This window comes from Centroberyx affinis, unplaced genomic scaffold, assembly GCF_046629955.1.
Source record: "Centroberyx affinis isolate AG114_WGS23_722 - 3 ecotype Tasmania unplaced genomic scaffold, CSIRO-AGI_Caff_v1 ptg006716l_1, whole genome shotgun sequence".
NCBI lineage: Eukaryota > Metazoa > Chordata > Actinopteri > Beryciformes > Berycidae > Centroberyx > Centroberyx affinis.
This window is the reverse complement of record NW_027283408.1, coordinates 206,254-229,541: the sequence shown is the minus strand read 5'-3', so window position 1 is coordinate 229,541 and position 23,288 is coordinate 206,254. Positions and strand designations below refer to the sequence as shown.

The window sequence follows — 23,288 nt, the reverse complement described above, 5'->3', positions numbered from 1 at the left end:
GTCAAATGGGCCTTTTCTGCCTTCCTTGGCATGGATTAACAGCCAGGCTATTAAATCCAGCCCTACATCGCGACAACAGAGGAGCGATCGGAAAACACAATCGGTCATATCTGGCGTGGCGTTGGCCTACATTCAGAGGCACGTTGCTTCATTTGAAGTGAATGAACCTTGTTTTATATTTGCTGCACTATTAGATGAGAGAGAGAGAAAGAGGACTTTGAATGAGCTTGAGGCGGAATTTGAACCTCCACTCGCAAACTCCTTAGGGATGGGGAACGGGGATTGAAAAGCAGGAACAGAAGTATTATAGTGTCTGAACCATGAAAGCCATAATCTTCATATTAATGGGCTTGATATAAAATAGACATTATTTTATGAGTTTTGGCTGCTACTTTCCTCCATTTATTCCCTGACACAAGTTCTTCTTTTCCTCTGCTTTTTACTTATTGACACTGCTTTCTGCTTTTCCTCATTCTCTCTGTCTCTCTCTCTCTCTCTCCTCTCCGTGGTAGGGAAGATGATTTACTTTGTCATCATTAACACATCAAAAGAGCTAAGTGTGTATTTCAAAGTCATCTGATAACTGATACTCTTTAATGGCGCACTGGAACAGTAATTAATTTCAAAAACATCCCATTTATTTGTTCTGGAAGTGAATGCTCCCGCCAAAGCAGCATAAATCCTGTCTGTTGCTGCAGCTCAAATTAATTTACGTGTTGCGTCTCCCCGCATCCTTTGAGAATTTAATTATCTCAGCAAACAGGCTCTGGGTGTGTTGGATATACATTCTATCAGAAGAGTTGTACAGAAGCCAACACGGTACAGAGCCATGTTGTTGTTTTTTTTTCTTCGTTCCGACGCCTCTTCCTCTTCGGTGTCATTCCAGGCAGTCGCTCGCACACGAAAAATGACGACGAAACTTTCCCAGATGGAACGGGGTTATTGTCATGTTGAACAGGACAGTGCAGCGGTTCACACTGTGAAAGCGGCCAAATGGGTCCATCTCTTTCTCCGCCGCTTTCTCGCCCCCCCTTGATCCCAGTCAATCCCGGAGCCTCGATGTTTGGGATTTCTGAGAGTAGCTTTCGGCGAACGGGGGGGGGGGGCAGACCCACTTAGGCGGCGGTCACCCCCGCGGTAAATGGAAGGATGGATACGGAATGGGGTTCGCGTCAGGTCGGCCCGGGGTGGGTTGAGGACGAGACCCCCCCCCCCTGTGCCTCAACCTAATATGGACTCAGGGGTGGTCTTACCATCAGGCAAAGGTAGACTGCCTCGGGCCCCACAAAAGACAAAAATAGAACTAATGTAAACTTATTTTTAATCACTTTATTATTGGAAAAACACCGCTGTTTTTGTCAGTTTTTTAGTTGAAAAGCGAGAGAGTTGAAGTTGTTGTTAGTTTTTTTGTTAAAAAGCGAGAGAGTTGGGATTCAAGGGGGCCCCATGCTTGCCTTTGCCTCGGACCCCCAAATCACTAAGTCCGCCCCTGCATTGACTCACTGACTCAGTTCACATTTGGAAAAGCGGTTTGCTCTTGTCGCCGTCCTTGCTGTCAGACTGAGCGGTGACGTGAGCGTTTTGAAGGCAGAGTCGTGTTCATTTCAGTGGTGAACTGATCAGTTTTCAAACCCGGTGAAGGGATACATCACTGAAGGGCTTGACCTCCATGTCAGAAGCCATAAGAATGCTGAAGGGGTCGTTGGCGTGCTTCTGTGTGTGTGTGTGTGTGAAAAGGTGGTGGTTAACAATAGGGGTTATCCAGATTTGTGGCAGACAAAGGTTGGGCAAAATCATCCAAATGGATCTGATATAAAATGAAACATACACACACATACACACACACACAGGAGTCGATTTCATGCAACCCTGATACACCTCAGTCTGTTTCTCACATGAATTTTTAAATCAAAATCAAATGGTGGCCTTTTTTGCGTGAGTTGAAGTCATCAACTTTTGCGTTGAGCTAGCAATACAACATGCCTTTACTCATTTATCTTTTATTGCATATTGATTTCACCCATCTGGTGTGTGGAAGTGACTTTACTTTACAAGGAACGCACATATTAAATCAGTTGTGAATGATGTATGTTAGTTGAAATAGTACAAATATGACCAAAAAAAACAGAGTTACAACTCCCTGTCATCTTTGTTTTGACAGAAGATACGGGACACACACACACACACACACACACACGCACATGCGGACACACCCAGACAAACAGACACACACCCGCGCGCACAATGTCAGCATGAGTCGGCAGGGATTTTCTCACAAATCGGCCCCCTGAGGGGAGAGAGGCCGGCATAAATCAGCTGGTGTCAGGGCTACAGACACCCACGGCTCCTTATCGCCACACACAGGCGGACACACTCACAGATTGATAGGTAGATAGCGCGCGTGACGGGCAGGACGACAGGCAGCCAGGTAGAGAGGCTTACAGACAGGCGGGGCGAAGGCAGACACAGGCGGACAGGACGGGGGGCATCGGCAAGGGGCGAAGACAGGAACACAAGGACACTGATCGAAAGCTGTATAATGCAATACTTAAGCTTGATATTACCTTGATGCCTATATTTTAAAGTACTAATCTGTGACATTTTCATATACATAAATAGAGAAAAACAGGATCTTGTGGATTACCACTCGGAAGAAAGCAAAAGGCCTTGCCAGCTAAGAACAGAGCGCCCTCCCCCCTTCGCTCTCTATCGCCGTATGGATCTAAACAGACAAAGTCTTGTATTACTGTCAGAGAGTATTTAGGACACACTGTATCATGCACAGCCATGTTGGGTAGCACTGCCAAACTCCATTTGTTTCCACCGATCAGAGTCTACTAGAGCAATACTAAGCTGGTGTTCCATTTCACGGACTTGTCTGTTTTGGGTCATGCACCAGAAGCAAAATGCTTTGCCTACACAGACAGCAGATAACATCTCTGATCCCATTATTTACTCTGTGGAAGACTTACACATTCCCGGTGATAGATGTGTTTTTTTATGTGTCCCCCCCCCCCCCTGTCTTTTTATCTTTTTGCGCCAGGTTACACAAGGGAGGGTATCACGACACGCTGCCTTCGTGTTTCTTTTTAGTGCGGCGACGTAAACAAGCAGAGCCTTGAAACGGCTAAATGTGTGATATCACCCTAGAAATAGCAAGCCTCCACCACTTGAGATCAAAGAAAAAAGAAACCGTACGGTGATTCAGTGCGGAGACATTTCAGGGATGAAACAGGAGGCTGAAAGTGGCGTGTCGTCATGAGCCGTGCAGAGAGTTGCCGGGTGAGTCTGAGGTGTTCTCGCACGCTTCTGTTAAAAATAATAATAATGTGATATGTTGTAGAGGCTTTGCAGTTGCGTCACCGATCTCCTAGCAACCACGGCTGGAGCCCCCATGGAGGTCCAGTGGAGAACTGGCTGTGGGCAAATAATGTCTAATTATAACAACCAAACGGATACCTGAAAAAGACTGTAGTGGTGTGTGTAGGTCAGTAATGTTGTTAACTTAGGGTTAGGGTTAATGTTGTACTTAACAGTTAAGTACAAGTGAATAGTCTGATGATGTAGATTTGTTTCCAAATGTAGGTTACTGTGTCACAGTAAACTGTCTTGTCTTTAGCTCTAGTCTCTACTCCAAAACACTCTGAGTTGTAGCTTGAGAACAGTTAACCTTGCCTGGGTCCAGACCTTTGAATCCGCCCATTCCACAGAGTCGACTGATTCTGGTCTGGCATCGTGACATGAAACAACGGTTTCTCGGTTGAAAAATGATCGGTCCAATGAGGGCCGGGGGAGACTAACGATTAGCCAATGGGCGCCACGGGCGGGACTAACGCCGTTGTCAAGCTGTGCGCTGGAACCAAGGAGTAATGACAACAATGGCGACCGCTATAGACAAGATAGACTCTGCTATCGAGGCTGTTCTAAATAGATTAAAAGTCGTCGTACTTTGTTTTTACTTGGCTCCGTGTTGTCAAAGATGCTCTATACTTTCTGAACCGTCTCTGGTGTTGTCATGGCTACGCATCAGTGTCGACTTAAAATGACGTTAGATTCAGGCGGATACGTTGGTCTCAAGTGATTGGTTAGGGAAAATCGAATCCCCCTCCCCCACGGAAATCGGTTAGAGTGGAGGCAATGTCAGACTGAAGATGGAAATGGAGTGTAACGAGTTGACAATTCTGTCTGATATCAGGCAACAGTTAACCTGAACAAACTGTTATGTTTAGCTTTGTTAGCTAGCTAATGACCCAGTAAGCTAATTTAGCAACAACCAACGTTAATGTTAACAACCACTTGACACTACCAACGTTTGCTTCTATTGGATAGGTGAGCTACAAACCAGATGTGTTTACAACAAGATAGCGATGGTTAGCTAACCAGATACTACGGTTAGCTAGCTAACAAGCTGATATTATGGAAACAGAAAATCGGTTGCTAAGTATTATATATATTATATATAGTATATATATATATATATATATATATATATATAGTATAAGTATTGAGAGAATGATCAGTTCACAGTCAAAAACAGCACAGAAGTTAACCATGTCTATTCAAATCTGTTGAGATGGCCAAGTTATGCGTTAGCTAGTCAGCTAGTCCAATATGGCTGCCAGAGGGTGAGTTATGTCGCCTGAAAGACCTTTATTGACCCCGCAACCTCCAATACACACACACACACACACACACACGCACACACACACACACACACACACACACGCACACACACACATACACACATATACAAACACATCTTTCTCTCCCTCTGTCTCTCTCTTTCTCTCAAATACACCCTCATACACACCATTACACACTCATGCCTGCAAAGAGAAACTTTGTGGGCGAGAAGGCTCTACACAGACACACACACACTCACACTACACTACACTACATCACACTACACTGCAGGCTGCCTCTCTTCCCACATTGCTTCCATCCAGCGTGTGAAGGAGGATTGTAGAGGCCCCTCTCAAAATAGATCAGCCTGCTTTAGCTTCAAAGAAGACGGGAGCGGAAATGAGCAGAAACACCAGTCTCCCCAATACGAGTCAGGTGTGCCGCGCACTTCAAAGTCAAAAGGAGTCGTGAATGCGGCACAAATGAAGCCTCCGGTGTGCCGATTCAAACTTCCACGTCTCGCTAATGACCCGCACTCTCCCCGCGCGACTATTCATCGCTCATTCAGCCGCCGCCGAGGTGGGAAGGTAGCGCTGGTTTGTGGATTCAAGCCTCTCAGAAGGTGATAGAGAAGAGTGTGTGTATGTGTGTGTGTGTGTGTGTGTGTGTGTGTGTGTGTGTGTGTGTGTGGGGAGGGGGGCGGCATGTGTGAATGGGAGCCATTTGGGGAAGTTTGGATATGATGTTGTGATGCCCCCTCAGAATAATATTGTACTTCGGTCTGATCCTTGCTTCACTATGTTGGGCTTCATTAGCTCTTTTTCATCCTTCGTTTAAATATGGTGTAATTGCTGAATGAAAGAGCTTCATCATATCACGTCATCAGTGATGGAGCAGTGAATTGTGATCATCATGAGGCAAACAACTGCCTAGTCAAAAAACAGTTATACTTTCAGAAAAACATGATTTTATGCTTTTTTTCCTGAAAAGACTCTAAATGACTTCTACTACATCAGTTTGACCGTACCTGCTATGATGCATACTGTGAATTTCAGTTCCTAATGGTTTACTTCAGCCTGAACAGGTGGTAAACTCTATTCATGCAAATGTAAAGGTGGGTGAACTGAGTTTTTATGGGTTTACTCTCCACTATATCCCTGCATATTGACACTGAATCCCTACCAGCTCCATGGTGCTGCTCTGTAGCTCACCTCTGACCTCTGACCTTTGGAGGGGGGGCAAGAGAAAAAAAAAATTCCCTCTTGGGGAATAAAGTATCACATTGTTATCAGCTGCAGCATTAGCTAATGCCATGATGCACCACTTAGGGCAAGATACAGGCTACAATACATGGGGACAGAGAGGATTCAAGCCACTGTTACATGATGACAGAGAACACATAAGTCCACCTCAATGGCCTGAGATAAAGAAATACAGCGAAAACCTTTTACCTTCCCTTCGTGCAAACATCCCACCACTCCATTATTCAGCAGACTTCTCAGAAAATAGGTGACAGTTTGAGAACCGACTATATCTTTTCTCTGTCTCTCTCTTTCTTTCATTCACTTCTGCTTCACTGTGCATTCCTCTCATGCGAAGGCTCTGATTTTTTTTTAACCAGCTGTGCATTAAACCAGCTGTGTGGTAATGTGCGCCTGAACGCAACACGCAGGTCATGTGGTGGAGGTGAGTGTGAGAAGGCCACGGGTTTCTCTGTGGGTCGTACCGATGCACAGTTACCCAATGAATCTGAGCAGTGGCCGATGTGTGTGTGTGTGTGTGTGTGTGTGTGGCTGTATGGGAGTTTGCTACATCTATTTTTGCCTTAATCTTTGCATACTCCATTTGAGAGCTGTGTGAATCTGATTAATATTGACTCTAACATGCTCCCTCTGTTAAGTGAACACATTTCCTTCTTGTGCCTCACTATAAAGGCCCTCCATTTTGGACTTTACAAAAGTCAGCCCATTGAATTGCAGCAAATCACATTTCCCCACTCTACCCGCCTCATATGTCGTTTTCAGCTTTCTCCACATAAATTTGGGAAAATTGCAAAATATTTTTTAGCTACTTTGGCCCAGATTTGGCTAATACAACCCTTAAGCAGCATGCCCGAGCTTTTCCCTTTTTCCATTTAAGTAAATGTAAAAATGATATTTCTAAGGCATTGAGTGCTCTGGAATTTTCCTCAAGTCCTTTTGCTGCCAATATTACCACAGCATCATCCTCCCCTGCAACATTAATGTCATTTTTAAGGAGCCAAGGAAAGTGCTCGTCCTCAGATAAAAGCTTTTTTTTTTTTTTTTTGTTCAGAGAAATAGATTTGTGTGCAAGCACCAAGCCATTTACATTTCACTCAAAAGCCCTACTTCCCAGTGCCCCTTTCAGTCATTTTCCCCCAGTGTTATTGTATTTGGGATGAAAAATACATCAGCAAGGGCGTGCATCTTATCCAGCTTATCCCATAGGTTTACTTTCCCCCATATGTATAGCGTGTTCTTATCTGTAAATATTCCCAGCAGTACAGTCTATGGACTGTGGGAGATGGTAGGTGTAAATATGGACATGCAGACCAGCATGTCTATGAACTAGTAAACTACCAGGCTGGCGCTTAATTTCCAAGTCTGGACGCATCAACATCAAACAGTTCTTTAATTGACTCAGAATCACGCTAAACGTAGAGCATGGAATTGGAAACGGGATATTATGAGCTGTCAGATTGCATTCATCACGTTTTTTTCTTTCTTTCTTTTTTATTTTTTTTCCCCCCGCTACGGGATTGTATGGGAAATATGAGGCGAGGGGAAAACCAGGGACGGGGAAACTGGTGGGGGGGGGGTTGTAGAAATTCCCACACCCACGCGTGTCAGCGTGTCTGCGCTGTGAAATGTTGTGGCAGACGAAATTATCACTCTTGTACCAAACCGCAGTCGTGCGCCGCGGCTTTTCAAACCATGCATCAGTCTAATAAAACCTTCTTTAATATATTCTTTATTTTTATTTTTTTTTAATGCATGCTTTTTTTGTGTGTGTGTGTGTTTGGCTGACTCAAAACTGAAAGTTATAATATCACAGTCAAATATCCCATCGGATATATTGAGGCTGCTGCTGCTCTAAAGCGAACAGCCTCTCTCTCTCTACTCTCTCTTCTCCTCCCCCCCCCCCCCCCCGTCCCCTCCTCTGTTCCGACAGTCGGTGTGGCTCGTGTGACTGAGTCCCGAGCGGCCCAGCCAGCCAGCCCGGGAGGGGGGGGGGCCCGCAACTTCTGACTAGCCATGTTCTTCAAACATCACGCCGCAACCAAAGCATGGCAGGATGACAGATAGTCCCTTCAATATATAGTGACAAACAAATTAGTGCAAAGATGCTTCTCGCTGCATACCAGATGTGTTGGGCTCTGCGGTATGGAACAGCCGATGAAAAACTGTCCACGTCCCATCTGTGCTTTGCCGGGACCATCGGTGCAGCAATTTGTGCTGAACAAAGTAGTGCAAACAGCCAGTCTGATTATATGTGTCATAATGTGAGGCATAAAAACGCGGCTGGGGGAAGATCACACGGGAGCTCGGCCGGTTTTTATTCGATGAGAGAGGGCCCATTTAGCAGAGAAAGAGAGAGACGGGGGATGCAGGTGAAATAACGAATGGGGGCAGAGGGAGAGGGGGGAGGGGTAAACAGGATGCGGGGAGGCATAGGTGAAAGAGGGGAGGAAAAAAAAGGGGGGGAATAGTGGTTTCCATCAGCCCCCCCTGCCGCGCAAATTGTGTTTCATATTAATCCAGACCGAGGGTTTTTTTTTCCTCTCTCTCGCACCTCGGGAGTGTTGCTTTCCAGCTCCGGCAGTTGTCTGGGCTTGAGGGGGGGCGGCAAGAACGGGCCAATTTGTATCTAACCTTGCACCTGCCGATTGACTCCCACACACTGTGGAATTGGTGGCTGCGCACTGGGGGGGGGGTCAGGATTTCAGCTCAAAGTGCAGGGACGGGATGAAAGTTGGGTGTATTTGACGTTCATCCTTTGCGGATGACGGCGCCGTGCGGTGTCAGGCTTGCACGGGGAAGTGGAGTGTGTGTGTGTGTGTGTGGGGTGGGGGGGTTGGGGGGGGTTGACTGTGGGTGGGAGATGAGCAACAACACGCTGAGAGGCAGAGACATCCCTGACCTGCTTAGTGTCATTACACCGCAGACTTATCTCCCCTCGCTCTGCCTTGTAAATACACTCGAGTGCTTGTTATCAAACGAGCGAGGCGACAAAAAAAAAAAAAAAAAAAAAACCCATCCACGTTGGCGTCCTTCTTTTTTTTTTTTTCCGCCGCGCGCTTGTAAATGAGTCATTCTCATGGATGACAGCCCGCGTTAATATTCTGTTAAGGAGGGAAGCGAGCGCGCATTAAATCTGCCACTTAACCGGGTAGCGATCGTGATCTGCGTAGCCCTCGCACAGAACTTTGAAGAAAGAAAAAAAAAAAAAGTTGCGTCTGTTTTCTGTTAATTGCCAGGAGGTATTCGCGAAAGGACAGGGGATTGATTTTGCTTATTCCTATTCCCATTCCGTCTCCAGTCCACACTGACATTTCATCTGGGGTTAAGTTTCTGGGGTTTTTATGTAAGTTAAGGCTTTGTCTGAGCGGGACGTCATGTAAGCTTTTCTCTTAACTTCCGCTTCGCTCTTTTCATAAAGCCTCTCCCCGGCACTCTCAGGTAGCGGCATTGTTCGGATTGTGCTATTTCAGCACTAAAAGCTTTCGCGGTAAAAACCATTCGAGGTGCGAACGCAAAAACACGCAATGAAAAATGTATATTTTTTTCATTAGCCCCCCAAAAAAACATCTACTTTTGTACAGCGCCAGCCTGAGATATGACATTGAAAAGCTTTTATCATGAGAGTGTTTTTCGAGTCTTCGCCCCGCATTGTGTCGAGCCCTATAGCATGAAGGCAGGACCGCCACTCAAAAAAGGTGAGTGGCTGAGTAGATGGGAGCGGCGGGGCGGCCGACAAGGCAGCACCTCGGTGTGATAATAAGCCCCCGCTCTGCCGTCACACTCTCTGGCCGGTCCTCTGTGACAATCCACAGCCGTCACACACTTTGAGCAGGTTCCTCAATGACGCTCGACCATGTCAAGTCCCCTCTCAGGAGCGCAAGAGTGTACTCGGTGAGTGTGTCTCCCTGTCAAAAAGCGGATAGCAAAAATAAAAGAGAAAGGGCCATGGAGTCAACTCCCGCTCAACAACATGATTAAGTGATTCACCGGCCGTCGCAGCTCTTCTTCTTGTACGGTCCACAGTGGGATACGCTGCGGTGTTGTGTGGCTTCTTCACTTTCACTCTGCTGCCAACACTCCCTATGACTCCCTCTTGTCTTCTTTTATTGTATTATATAGTGCAGGACAGCAGTAACCCCCCCCCCCCCCCCCCCCCCCCGCAGCAAATAGTAATAGAATACAGCAAAGTAAAATAGAATCTTAATAAGAATAAGGCAAAATGGGACAACGCATTAAGTGCAAATGTAAGAGTAAAAAACCTGAAAAATTTGAATTACAGCAACAAAATAATAGCAAATTATAAAACTTAACAGCTGTAAAGAATACTGAGGCGAAACATTTTGTGTGATATGAAAATAGACAAAAAAAATAAGAAATAAATGCCGTATGAGAAATGAAAACAAATCAAGATAGATACAATATAAATTAGTTGAAATGAGAAAAATATGAGAATATGAAGAAATGTGATTTTATTTCTAGTCAAGTTTATTTGTAAAGCCCTTAATCGCAGTTACAGTCACAAAGGCCTTCACACACCCATGTTTTAACACAATAAAATGAAAAGCGACGCTACCCCAACCGTAGACCCTCAATGAGAACAAGATTTTACAGCATGTGCCTTTTCCACTTGAAACAACATCTAGCATACATCACAGCGTACATCTCTTCTACATCTATCCATCTGAGACAGCTGAAATCCATCTATTTAAACCAAATTCCAGGCATATGTATTCAAGGTCAGAATGAGACGGACAGCAAACTGCTGCGTCATCCAACAACAATGATTCAAGGAGAATCCACTGGCTAAATTCACCCACATTTCCCCACAACCATCCAGCCAACGTGATTGGACCTAAAACTGCTTAGATTATCTGGCTAATTCAATCATGTGTTATGCCATATAAATGGATCAGGCAGCATGGTCCGGACAGACCGACCAGCAGGGTGGTTTAATTGGAAATCCCATTTGGTAGGGTTGAACCCCTTTCGTAGAGTGTCTCCCTTTCTATTTTCAGTTGGTAAGGCTGACTATGAAGAGTGAATCATATCCCTCCAGCACTGATCACGGTTTCATGAAAAAATGTCATTGCAATGTGATTAAGACAATACTGTGAGTAAGGCAAGACCCATGTAAACACCATGCTCTGATTATGTTCGTGCAGCTATGTTCTTAGTTGGAGTTAAGTGTAATCACAGTAACATATGTTGAGTAATCTGATTGTACTGGCATTGATAGAGACCAGTCAGAACGTAACTATGTCACATGAAAAGTGGATCATATGGGGTCTTTATAGAATCATGTAAACAGTTTAATGACACAACGGCAATAGTCATATTATTGTGTGCAAGTAAACAGCCATTGTCTCTCTTCTGAAGGAGTTAACACACTTGGTTTGTGTTTGTTCGGAGGCAGTTCTGGCGTCGTGCACAGATAACGGGCAGGGTGTGTGAGTCTACTGTCTATAGCGTAGGCTTTCTGCCCTTGGCATCCATGGCCAGGCGAGCAAATGTAAAGCAGATGGGCCGGCTACTCTGTCCTCACTGCTGCTAATCAGGTGCTAAATATCCATCAGTCTGCGCTGATACTCTCACTATCCCCCAGCCCCACCTCTCTTTCACTCCCTCCCATTCATCCAGCCTGGTTCCTCTACAGAACCGCCAACACAGCTACAGCAAGTCGCACGGAGTCGAAGTCGGATTCAAGTCGCACCGTGTAAAGCCGGTCTAAAAGTTTTATTGCTAGCGGTGAGCCCGTGGCATACCTGTTTGATGCCACTTGTCACTGTGATGATATACTTGGCGCACACATTCTGCTCAAACTCAAACAAACAGATCTACAGTGAAGCACAGGTGGAGGAGCGAGGCGTAGATGCATTCGCGGCCCTACACACTACTACGATACTGCAGTTAAATACAGTCGTGAATCATGGCGATAAAAGTTACGGTGAGCATGGGGGTTTTTATGTAAGCCCTGGATTTATGTGTTCACAAATGCACACACACACACACACACACACACACACTGGCACAAAAGGCGGGGGAAGACACTTAACACGGCGCCTATCTTTATGTAGCTCTTCTGCTTACAGATCAGTTGAGAGATGGGACAGAAATCAGATTTTAAGTGCCGCGGAGAAACAATGCTGCCTCTCTCATTTAGCGGCTCAGCGGCGTTCAATCGGAGGCGCGCGGGAAGGCGGCGAGAGGGAGATAGAGAGACGGGAGAGAGGTAGGCGGGTGGTAGAAGGAGAACGGGAGAGAAGTGGAGAAAGATGGTGAGAAAGGAGGAGAGAGAGAGAGTCAATGATTTCCCCCAGCGCCTGTTTCAATAGTGTCTCCCGTCGCTCATCTGACCCATTCGTTATGCTGAGCCACGGGGAAATCTGATTGGGCTCATTACCCTCTCCTCAGAACTGACATAGGAAGTGCAAGGAGAGAGAGAGAGAGAGATAGAGAGAGAGACCCTCTTATCCAGCTCATTGTGAATGGGCACCACCGCCAACGTTGTCACTATCAGGAGGGATATGGCCATCTGCCAAGGCTCCCCCTATCTAACCTGGCTCTCCTCTGCCTCCCCGCCTTTGTGCGGTGGAAACAAATGAGTGTTGTCTCCTCTCACTATGTCATGGTGCAGTGGGGGATGGACTTAGTGAACTGAGACTATTGGCTCGCATTGTTTGATTCATTCGGCCTGCTGGTGAATGAGCGGGGTTGGAGGGGAGGCACCGTGAAGGGCACGTAAGGTAACAACGTCCAAGTCCGGGGCGGGGATGTACATTTGCCAAACTTTAAAGCTGCACTAGGCAAGATTTTTATATTAATAATACGCCTGTCTTATCAGCCTGAAGCACAAAGTGAGGCTGCAACAGGGAAGAGCGTCCCATCCCCACTAATTGAGATGCTGTAGATTTCCCCCTATTTGGCCAAATTAAATTCTGGTGTCGGTTGCGATCACTGGCGGGAAATCTTCTCGGCGCACAGAAGGCGACAAATCTAAACTTAAGAACAAAATTTTAAACGCAAACCTCTTCACCCCCTCCATCCACTGAGAAGAAATGTAGGTCCTATGAGTGGGCAGTTTAGTGACGACACGTTAGGACTTCAGGTGACTAAATGCACTCTGCAGGTCCTCAGCTCTTCAGCAACAACAGCTGTGAAAAGCTGACTGCATTTCTGTACAACATGGCCGTCTCAACAGAATTCAAGACATGGTTAATGGTTGGTGCTGTTTTTGACTGGCCATTTCACCACTGATAGTGTCAGCTTGTTAGCTAGCTTGTCAGCTGACTGTCTTGTTGTGAATACATCTGATTTGCACACTAGCTTACAAGTTAACATTAGTAGTGGCTAGTAGTTGCATGTTAACATTAACAGCGGTTTTGCTAAATTAGCCTGCTGGCCAGTTAGCTAGCTAACAATCCCAAAATCCTTCTCAGGTTAACTGGGCTGATCATCTTTGGTCTATAGAACCAACAGGGCCAAGGCTAAAGGGAAGACAGTCTCCTGTGTCACAACACAAATTTGGAAACACATCAACCTTATCAGACTATTTACTTTTATTTGTAACTGAGAAACAACATCCATGACGAATCAGGTAACCAACATCACAGGTAACCAAGATCAGGCAATAGCAGATTTCAATTGCAATGGTTGGTTTTTAACCAGTAGATGTCAACCTGAAAAGTAGTCTCTGTGTTTGTAATTTAGGTTAAGTTAAGCAAATGATACGTTTAGAATTTAGCAATGGCAATGTCTTCTCTTAGGACTTTGTGCTATAACAGTACATCAGTACAACAAAAAAGCAGTAAAGTTGTGCTACAGAATTGTAGAGCACCTTGTTTAACATGCCCTCTACTATTTCAAATTACGAGTCTGAAATATACAGTATATCTCTGAGAAAACCAATCATGCTGCATAGTGTAAACCTCGGACAAAAACTGTTTGTACACAGCTCATGAAAAGGACCAATGTGTACTCGTACCATGTAATGCCTCACAAACCAGACCGTCAACAAACGATCGGAGGAGGCATTTCAAAGATGACCTCCAACCACACTCCTTACCACTGTGCAGTTGATTCATCCTCTGAACGATTGAAAACATCATTACTACTCAAGAGCGACTTCTTGAGACATTTGAAATGAACTGTTGTCCACTGACAGCGAGAAGAATAGTATTTGAGTGTTGCTTTGAAATGATATAGACCTGAAGAGCTCTATACAGAAGAGCACTGTTCAGTCTGTGAGCTGAGTCCTCTAAATAATAAAGATACAGAATGAAAAGGGTCCATTCATCCTTTCTGCAGCTCTACAAGACAACAAGAAGAGGACAGTACACAGAATGTGTTCCTTGTGTATTTATTTGACTTTAACTGGATAATAGTTCAAAGGGCGCTTATTAGGATCAGGCCCAACTAAACATGTTTATAACAAGGGAACAAAGCTTTACTTGATATCATAATCCAACTGACAAATCATCTCTGGTCATATTTGGCAACCAGATGGAAAAAGAGTGCAATCCCACTTTTTGGAGCCATCACCTGGGTGGTTGAATGAGTAGAATTTCTGTTGCTTTTCTTCTGAAATACACTCTACTCAGCTCTGTATTCACCTAAGAAAACTAGTGAATACTTCTCTTCCAGGGGATCTGCACAGCAAAGCGGGTATATAAAATATCAAGCTGCTCACTTCTCCTTTTGTATTCTAAACCTACAAATTTCAATGTTAACAGCATCAACTTCTCTAGGGAGACTAAATCTGCTTATAGTTGCTTTCTGGTTTTTGAAGCCGATGACATATTGTACATACTGTGCAAATCCGTTGGCATCGCGCTCGGTATCTCATCGCCCAGTGGGCCCTTCGACTTGGCAGAAGCTGTTGAGTGGGTGGTTTAGACCCTAGGCACAACAGGATGATCAAATATACATTACAGGCATTTCAGGCCGCAGTGTGAAAGCTTAGGCTCCCGTGTGTTAATTGCCATCCTCGCTGTGTTCTGTAATTTCATGCTTGATGTGGACATTTGTCATTCACGGTCTAAAGGAACTGGATATATTTTGTCTGCGAGTGCAAAAAAGAGCTAAGAGTGATGTCTGATGTACTGTACCTGGGTTTGTAGTGGTTGCCAGTGGCCCCTTAAACACCCCTAATTTTGCCATTTCTGTAAACACACCAGACAGACGTGCTTTTTACTGTAAATTGGCCTTTAGGGGCTCAAAAACAATACAGACTGATTTGAAAATCGTCTGGATAATGACCCTGTTGGCCGAGGGAGTCGTTTAGGGGCAAATTGCTGCTTGTGTCGGTCTTTAGTCCGTAATTAGGTCAGAATGCAAATGCCTGTATTGTGATGTTGGGGCCCATGAGGACCGCACGCACGGCTCCAGCCTCGGTGTTTAGAGTGTATCCATGTGTGTCGGAGTGACTCATTGAGCCCCTCTAGTGCTATCGAGCTGTGAGGAGAGAGAGAGGGAGCGCCGGGGAGACGAGCTCATTCACAACCTCGCGCTCTTATCAAAACGTGTTCATTGCGCCGTAATGTGGCGCCCCGTTTATGCGGAATTCGGCTCGCTGTAATTGTTGGTGCTGCTGCTGCTGGGCTCCGGCATTGGCGCGGGGAGTTTGAGGGCATCTGTGACCTCCGGCTCACCCTCCTCATCCTCTGGCACCCCCCTCCCCCTCCCCTTGTCTTCCTCTTGCGACAGCGCCTCATCCTTTTCCTCCTCCGTTTACCCCTCTCCACCTCCCTTCCCCCCCCCCCCCCCCCCCCCCTCCTCACCTCTCTCTCTTTCTAACTATTGATCATTAGCCGATGTTGGGAAGAGAGAGGGGTGTAATTAGGGAGCCAGACTGGTCTGTCAATTCTGTTCAGCGCTGCATGGCGAGCGCCAGAGCGAGCGATGGCCCTAATAGGGCTTCACACTGTAAACAACACGCACACCTGGACAGCAGCAGGCACCAGGGGGAGAAGCGGGAGAGAGCCGGCGTCCACAAGTTAGCCGGTTAAAGTGAAGAAGTCTTTCACTTGTGTGTGTGTGTGTGTGTGTGTGTCTCTGTGTGTGCGTGGGTGTATAGGCGTGCGCTTGCATCCTCGTATGAGCATGCACGCCGTCTCGTCCATGCGTGAGTGACGGAGACAGAGAAAACGAGAGAGAGAGAGTACAGTGTGCATACGCCCGCTCGCAAATGTTTGGCCTCTGTCCCCCGCGTTGCGCCCGATGCCGATCCGGCGCTTCAATCGATAAAACTATCAAAACATCTCGTCGGCTGCCCTCTTGTTGACTCTGCGTGTCTCTTGTCTCTCCTCCAGAGAAAGTCAGTATGCTGTCAGCATTGATCGCTCCCTTCAAGTACATGAGCCCTGGGACCAGCAGCACAGAGGACGAGGACAGTTTAAGTAAGCTGCCGCCGCTTTTCTTTCTCTCTGTCAGCACGCCGCCGCACTAACTCCCTCAAATGGCAGGTCTAATATGAAAATGATCTCTCTGTCATCCACGTTATTAATTATTTGGGAAATGCGCTATTTGATTACTCGCTGGTGTCAGATTGTGCCATAGTGCTTAAAACCCCTATAATATTATGAAAGCGAGCTGTCAGACATTCATTTAGAATTTTCTGTGATAAATAAGTCATTATGTAGGTACATGCTGCCATCGCTGAAACACAACTGCATGCCTTATCATCTAGTTAAACTACACTCCACTTCTGCCCGCCAGTGAATGTCAGCACTTGATCCCAGTGTCCCATTTCACCATTAACATTCCTGTGACAAGATCTGAACGCCCTATTTTTGTTCATTTCCCATCAGAAATGCAATACACCACCACTTCCCCGTAACTAGGTTTGAAGAGCGTGTCACAACTGTTCAGACTTTTGCGCTCGTGGAGGAGAGAAGTGTGAAATAAAGCAGGCTAGAGACATTTCTTTCATCCTTTCTCGGAACGTCTGCCACTCGATGCAATCCCCCCCCCCCATTACAAATGGGATTGATGCTTTGCATTGGCCACAGGGACAAATGTTTCCCACTTACGCCATAGATTCAGAACCAATTTGGAGGCAGATTATGGAATGATTTAGCAGATAACGTCCCCATTTTTAGAGGATTTGTATTTGTATTTTAAAACACTTAAATGTGATGGAGCCCACGGTATGAAGTGGGCTCGGCTCAGGGAGATGATTGTAGATTTGTTCATTATCATTTCATTGTGTATCAAGTGGCTCAAGCTGCCTTGGGAGATTTTCCTTGGTTCATTTTGTTCTGCGCAGGATAAATGTGAATGTCAGCCCTCACACAATAATGACTGCATTTTTTGGCTCTTGTGTTATGAGTAGTTTTTATCTCTCTGAATTCCAATGTTCCTGTTTTTACTGTTTTTATCGCAGGCACCAGCAGTGCAGAGGTAAAAGAAAACCGGAACATCGGTAACTTAGAGGATCGCTCCATTGGATCCGGTGAGCGGCAATCACTTTTTTGCTCCGACTCGGCGAGAGGCGGGACTTCCGGTCTGAAGAGGAAACGGCCGCTGGAGGAAGACAACAACGGGCACCTGTGTCAACTCCGCCTGATCTACAAGAAGCTGTCCTGGTCGGAGGCACCAAAGAACGCCTTGGTGCAGCTGAACGAGCTGCGGCCGGGCCTCCAGTACCGCATGGTGTCCCAGACGGGCCCGGTCCACGCTCCCGTCTTCTGCATCGCCGTGGAGGTCAACGGGCTGACCTTCGAGGGCACGGGACCCACCAAAAAGAAGGCTAAGATGAGGGCTGCCGAGCTGGCCCTCAAGTCCTTCGTCCAGTTCCCCAACGCCCCGCAGGCGCACCTGGCCATGGGGAACCTCTCCAACCCCTCGGCCGACTTCACCTCAGACCAGGCCGACTTCCCCGACACGCTCTTCAAGGAGTTCGAGTCGTCGTCGTGCTCCGACGGCCTCTCTCTCTGCGCCTCGGCGGCCGAGAGCGAGCTGCTGTCCAGCGAGCTGCTGAGACACGGCCGGCTGCTCCGCCACACCTTGGACCTGATGGTGCAGGCTCAGCAGAGGCTGGGCGGGATCGTTCCGGAGCCCGAGGCCCCCAAGAGCCCCGTGGCGTTGCTCAATGAGCTCCGGCCGGGCCTGCGCTACGCCTGTCTTTCGGAGCGGGCCGAGGGCCGGCGGCTGCGCAGCTTCGTGATGGCGGTGCGCGTGGACGGGCGGATATTCGAGGGCTGCGGTCGCAGCAAGAAGCTGGCCAAGACCCAGGCGGCCCAGTGTGCTCTTCAGGCCCTCTTCAACATCAGGACGGCGCCTGAGGGGAGGACAGGCCTCAAAGCCAGCAGGAAGAGTTGCCCTCATTTACCCCAGGTGAGTACAGACACATCCCCAGCGCCTGTCTTCAGCTTAGCTTCCTTGGCAGCCACTCCACTTCCTACAGGGGCCTGTAATGACCAAAACAGCAGGCGTGCAGCGGAAAGCCAAACACCTTCCAACAAGTAATTAAGGAGGAAGGGAGATAGGGGCTAAGAAGAGCAGGGGATGAAAGGAGGGATGGTGGCGGTGCTGATAAAGGATACGTGTAAGCAAGTTGGCATTTACTTTTGGCCAGAAAAAGTATAGTGAATATGGTGCAAATGCTCAAATGTGTGTGCGTGTTTGTGTGTGCACTTGTGCATGTGCGTTGCAAGGCCTGGGTTTTGAGTAAACAATATCTGTTTGCTGATCTGTTCAAACAGAAAAGCATGTAAATGAAGCTAATTATTGTCCTTTTGCCTCTGACACAAGAGAAATCGGCATCACTCCCAAAATTAGTTTTTTTTCCCCCAGTCTTGTGTGTTTGTAGAGCTGTAATTGGGAGAGTTTTGTAATTTTGCACAATCTCTTGTTTCCTCATGTGTGGCATCTCAGTGTCTACAAACATTAATTCAATCTGTTGCCCAAAGGAGATAGAAAAGCAAAGAGCAAATCGACAAACAAACCACCGAGCCCAATCCTGTGTTCATTTACCCAAATATGTAAATAGCAATCAGAGTGAGGAAACTAGTTTTTGAGGAACTTGTGGAAATTGGAGAGCCTAAAGACACAGTGGCTGGATTGGCTGGCACTCGTTGACAGCCATTTAAAACTTCATTTCAGCTGCAGAATTTCATCTAAAGTAAAACTGCCCTGCGTAGATAGTCACACTGATTTATTCAGTTGTTTACTAGTTAAACTTGCACATTTGTATAAGACAGGAACATTGTATCCAGGCAATCCAGGTCGTCGGCATATAATTTAGCGACTGCAAGTGGAACTTCCTCAAAATGACATTCACTATTCTTTATTTTCCATCTAGTACCCAAAGCATATAACACAAAACAATATAATATGTATAATACAGTATATCAAATGTTGTGTATGAATCTAGAAATTAGACCATACACATCCAAGGCATCCTCCCCTTCAAGTCTTCCCTTGAAGGCTTATGTCGACACACACCACAACGCTGCGCTTCTCCCCCCCGTACTGTAGGCTATGTGTCGTATTAACATTCTTTTCCTGCCTTGAAGCAATAAACTGGCAAGAGTGTCCTTCCCCAGAGCACGACATCAACCCAACAAACCTGCACATGTTTGCCTGGGAGAAACTTTTTCTTTTTCTCCCCGCTGCCACGGTGTCTAAAAGGATTTTAAGAGGATTTGCCGCACCCGTTTAGTTCCAGAAAGCACTCGCTTGTGGAATTTCTTGAAAGTCAGCCGTGCTGTCTGCCAGACAGAGGCATTTTTTTTTTTTTTTTTTTTTTTTGAAGTGGCAAAGGACAAAAGCACACATACACATGCATGGGCGAATAAACACGTGTGACCATGCACCCTGGTTTGTGTGTATGCGGTCTTACATGTCTAAACTGTTGGGCGCTGTAAACCGGATGCCCCCCCAGCTCCAGCTACACACGCATACATGTATGTTTACATGTGCGCGGATCCGCATGCCAGGCACTGATTGCAAGGGCAGCGGTTGACTAGACTGGAGATGTGAGGCACGGCGGTGGGTGGTTGCCAGCTGTAGCCTGGGGGTAATGCTAACGCTATGGTGCTGTGCCAAGCTGCGTGTGCCAGCTAGGTCAGTTCTCTTTCCCAGGAATTCCCTCAGGCTCTACCTGTCGCAGGCCAAAGCTACGCTGATCCCCTACCAAGCACACCTCGCTTTCACTGCGTGTGAAGTATCCCGCCGCCTTGCACACACTACTTACATTATAGCCGGGACCAAGGACTCTCTGCACTAGCATTCGACGAGAAAACCGTTTGCCAAAGGTTCAGTGTGTGGCATAGTTAAACATCAATATATTTTACCTTGGTATAATTACCATAAACAAATGTGACCATTGTTCGAGACGATTGGTAGCCTCTATCTTATGCCAGAAGTATTGTTAGTGCTTCTCAAAATTAAGACCACATTTCCCATAAACTGTGTTGCTTTCTGCCGCAAAGGGGATGTTGCGAACAAAAAAGCGCTAGCTCCATTGGCACTGGAAGAACAGTGCCCTCTTCCTGTTTTGTGCCATAAAGCAATCCAGCAGATTTCCCGCCAAATCCGACTCGGTGGCACACAATGTAAAATGCAGTGTAGAAGCCAGTGGAGGCTGCCAATCTTCTCGGGGATGGTCTTGTTTATTTGCGGTAATTATACTAATGTCTCAAAATGCATGTGGTAATGATTAATTGATGTTGAATTTAATATAAACAACTAACTGCATGCCTGTACCAGTGCTCCATATGAGTCAAATTTCTGATCTAGGCTGAGTGACCAACACCCCAGGGTCTTTCCTAATGGTCATCTGAATGGCAATACTACTTCTACATCACTGCTGTTACTCTGAGAAACTTAATACCAGCCCTATTGTCGAAGATGCACTGCACTAGGAAATAGTCCTGGCTTTGCTAACAGACCTTGCCTGTAGAGACTCCTGCATATTTACACAATAGAATTCCTCCTAGGAGGAAAGGAGGCTACGGGTCATTTTAATCATTCCCTATGGTGGCGGAGAGCTTTCATACACACCCTCTTGACTGATTGGTTTACCTTTGATACAGACTCACGGGGGAAACCACTGGCAAATGTCTAACACGGGGTCAGAGGCGAGGCGAGGGGTTAGGACAATACGGCACCTTGCCTCTTGTAAAAGGAAGACAGGGAGGGAGTGATACAGAGAGAAGAAGAGAGAGAGAGGCTGCACTTGAATGTGGCGATGGGGTGACTAAGACAGGCAGAAGGAAAGGGACCGCTGCATGAAAAGGACAGGGAGAGAAGACAGAAGCAAGGGTCACCTTTTCAGAATATGGCATTAACCCAATAGAGTGGAACATAAGGATGAGGCATTGTGTTAGCCCTCCATCACTGGATGACTAGACTCGGGGCTCAGCTGAACTCCACAGTCCAGCTCCCAACTGAAAAATTGAACCTCACCACGAATCGCATGCCGCTGTATTCTTCTCGCGCCTCCCCGGCTACACATACATAATAAGGAATAATGCAGCAAGCGTACTGGATTGTGCTACATCCATACATGCACTCACACACACACCTCACCCACTGTAATACAGCGAGTGCCTTGTCTTTCCTCCATCCCTCCCACACTCATGTGCATGGGGATTGATTTTAACAATCGCACCAGAAATGAGGCGGCGGGCCTAAGGAGCCGACTGCTTGGCATTAAAGGGCTGTTTATCTTTCCAGCAAGGAATTTTCTTCTTGATTCCTTTGTTTAACCTTTATTTATCCAGGGAAATTGAATGAGTGCGCATACTCTCCTCCAGCAGCACATCATACCTGCCATTCATTACCAGTACAACCACAGTCTTCTAGGGCACATCTACAGTAGTGGTTGAGGAAAGGGAGAACTCTACTCATTCACTTTCCCATCCACATTTTCCCTGCTGGTCCGGGGACGCGAAGCAGTGACCTTCTGGCCACAAGCCCACAAGTCCATCCTCTAGGTCACTGGTTCTCAACCTTTTTGGTTAGTAAAACGAAGTGATGCCAACTCGCAACCCCTCACCACAGGCTGCATATGCAGAGAGGTGAGCAGTTCACCCAAAGAATGATTTTCCCATTCTCATTTGATTATCAGAGGTGGTCTAGAGGCTGAAAACTATTCAGCATTTCACAAGCAAAATAAATTTGTAGAAATATGTTTTTTTCCTTATCTTGCAACCTCCCCAAAATTACACCTAGACCGCCTGGGGGGTCCCGACCTCTGCCTCTAAACCTAACTTTCCTATATGAAACACTTCAGTCAGTAGAAAGCTGTTCTTCAATAAAACCCCACAGCACTCGGCAGTCATAGGAAAACGCCTTTTCCTTTTTAAAGCCGGCACAGCGGAGTGAGAAAGTGCCGGAGTAATCCTGACACCCATATTACCAAGTGGAATGATTACCCCGCTGTTCAGGCCTTGATTGGCCACTTAATCTCTCCTCGCCGTGACAACGCGCCGCGGTGTTGCCAAGTCAACCGAGCCTGAGACTCGAGTGCGGCGCCCGGGGAGGCAGGGAGTCAGCGGGGCTGGATGGAGGGACAGCTCTGAGGTCAGTGGTCAGGATACCGCGCTCTGCCACCTCGGATTAAGGGCCATTTGAATAGGGAAATTTGCTCGGTGGCAGAGCCGAATGAAAATGAGGGTTAATGGAGGACGAGGGGGGAGGAGAGAAAGTATGAAAAGGCATAAGGGACAAATTGCTGATTAAGAAGCGGGTATATCTGTCTATTTTTGGCATTTACAAACATTAGAAGTGCTGCCTGATATGCATTTTTCATGTCCGCCGAGATCAAATGGCACTGTATGTTTTCCTTCTACTTCATCGCGGCTCTATATCATTTGATTTAGCTGTCTCTAAATGCTAAGCGGTGCAGATAGGGCTGGATACGGACTCGTCAAGCGCAGTTATTTCCCTGCCTCCGCCGCGGCAAATTGAATATGATTTCAGACACGTGAAGGTGACCCCTGTCAGCCGCCGAGCCTTTCCCCCAGATTGTTTTCTTTGTCTAATCTCTCCCACTTCTAATCTGTCTCAATATAAACAGCTGTGACAGGCCGATCATTAATTAATATTGCCACAACAAATTAGCGACAGCGATCGCCGGGCCAAGCGCCCTGTCTAAGATAGAAATTTACCCGGCGAGGGAGAGGGAAGAAGGTGTGAACAACACATTAGAGAGGAGTTGATTAACAGCTTTGGAGACCTTGCAGACAGTGTTACAGCCTCAGCAGTTGGACAGCGATGGCAGTAGATACACACTTACAGACAGCTGCCACAGCAGATTTCACTCACAGATCAGCTGTGATTATCGCCATAAGTGGCGCAGTGCAAATAGTGGGGGACTTGATAAAAACATCTGTATTCATCGTTTTTCTTCAGATGCAATCAGATGAGATGCACAACTCGGAGGGGGAGAGCGGGGCA

The 23,288-nt window shown here is 46.7% G+C and overlaps 1 protein-coding gene across 1 annotated transcript in view; it reads left to right on the top strand.

Annotated features, from left to right (window-relative positions):
* Nucleotides 1-23,288, top strand: part of adarb2 (adenosine deaminase RNA specific B2 (inactive)) — a 91,901-nt gene that overhangs the window by 22,869 nt on the left and 45,744 nt on the right. Inside the window, exons 2-4 of the mRNA XM_071513016.1 lie at nucleotides 16,019-16,041; nucleotides 16,193-16,279; nucleotides 17,266-18,218. Of these exons, the coding sequence (XP_071369117.1) occupies nucleotides 16,019-16,041; nucleotides 16,193-16,279; nucleotides 17,266-18,218 (1,063 nt within the window). The remainder of the gene's footprint in view (nucleotides 1-16,018; nucleotides 16,042-16,192; nucleotides 16,280-17,265; nucleotides 18,219-23,288) is intronic.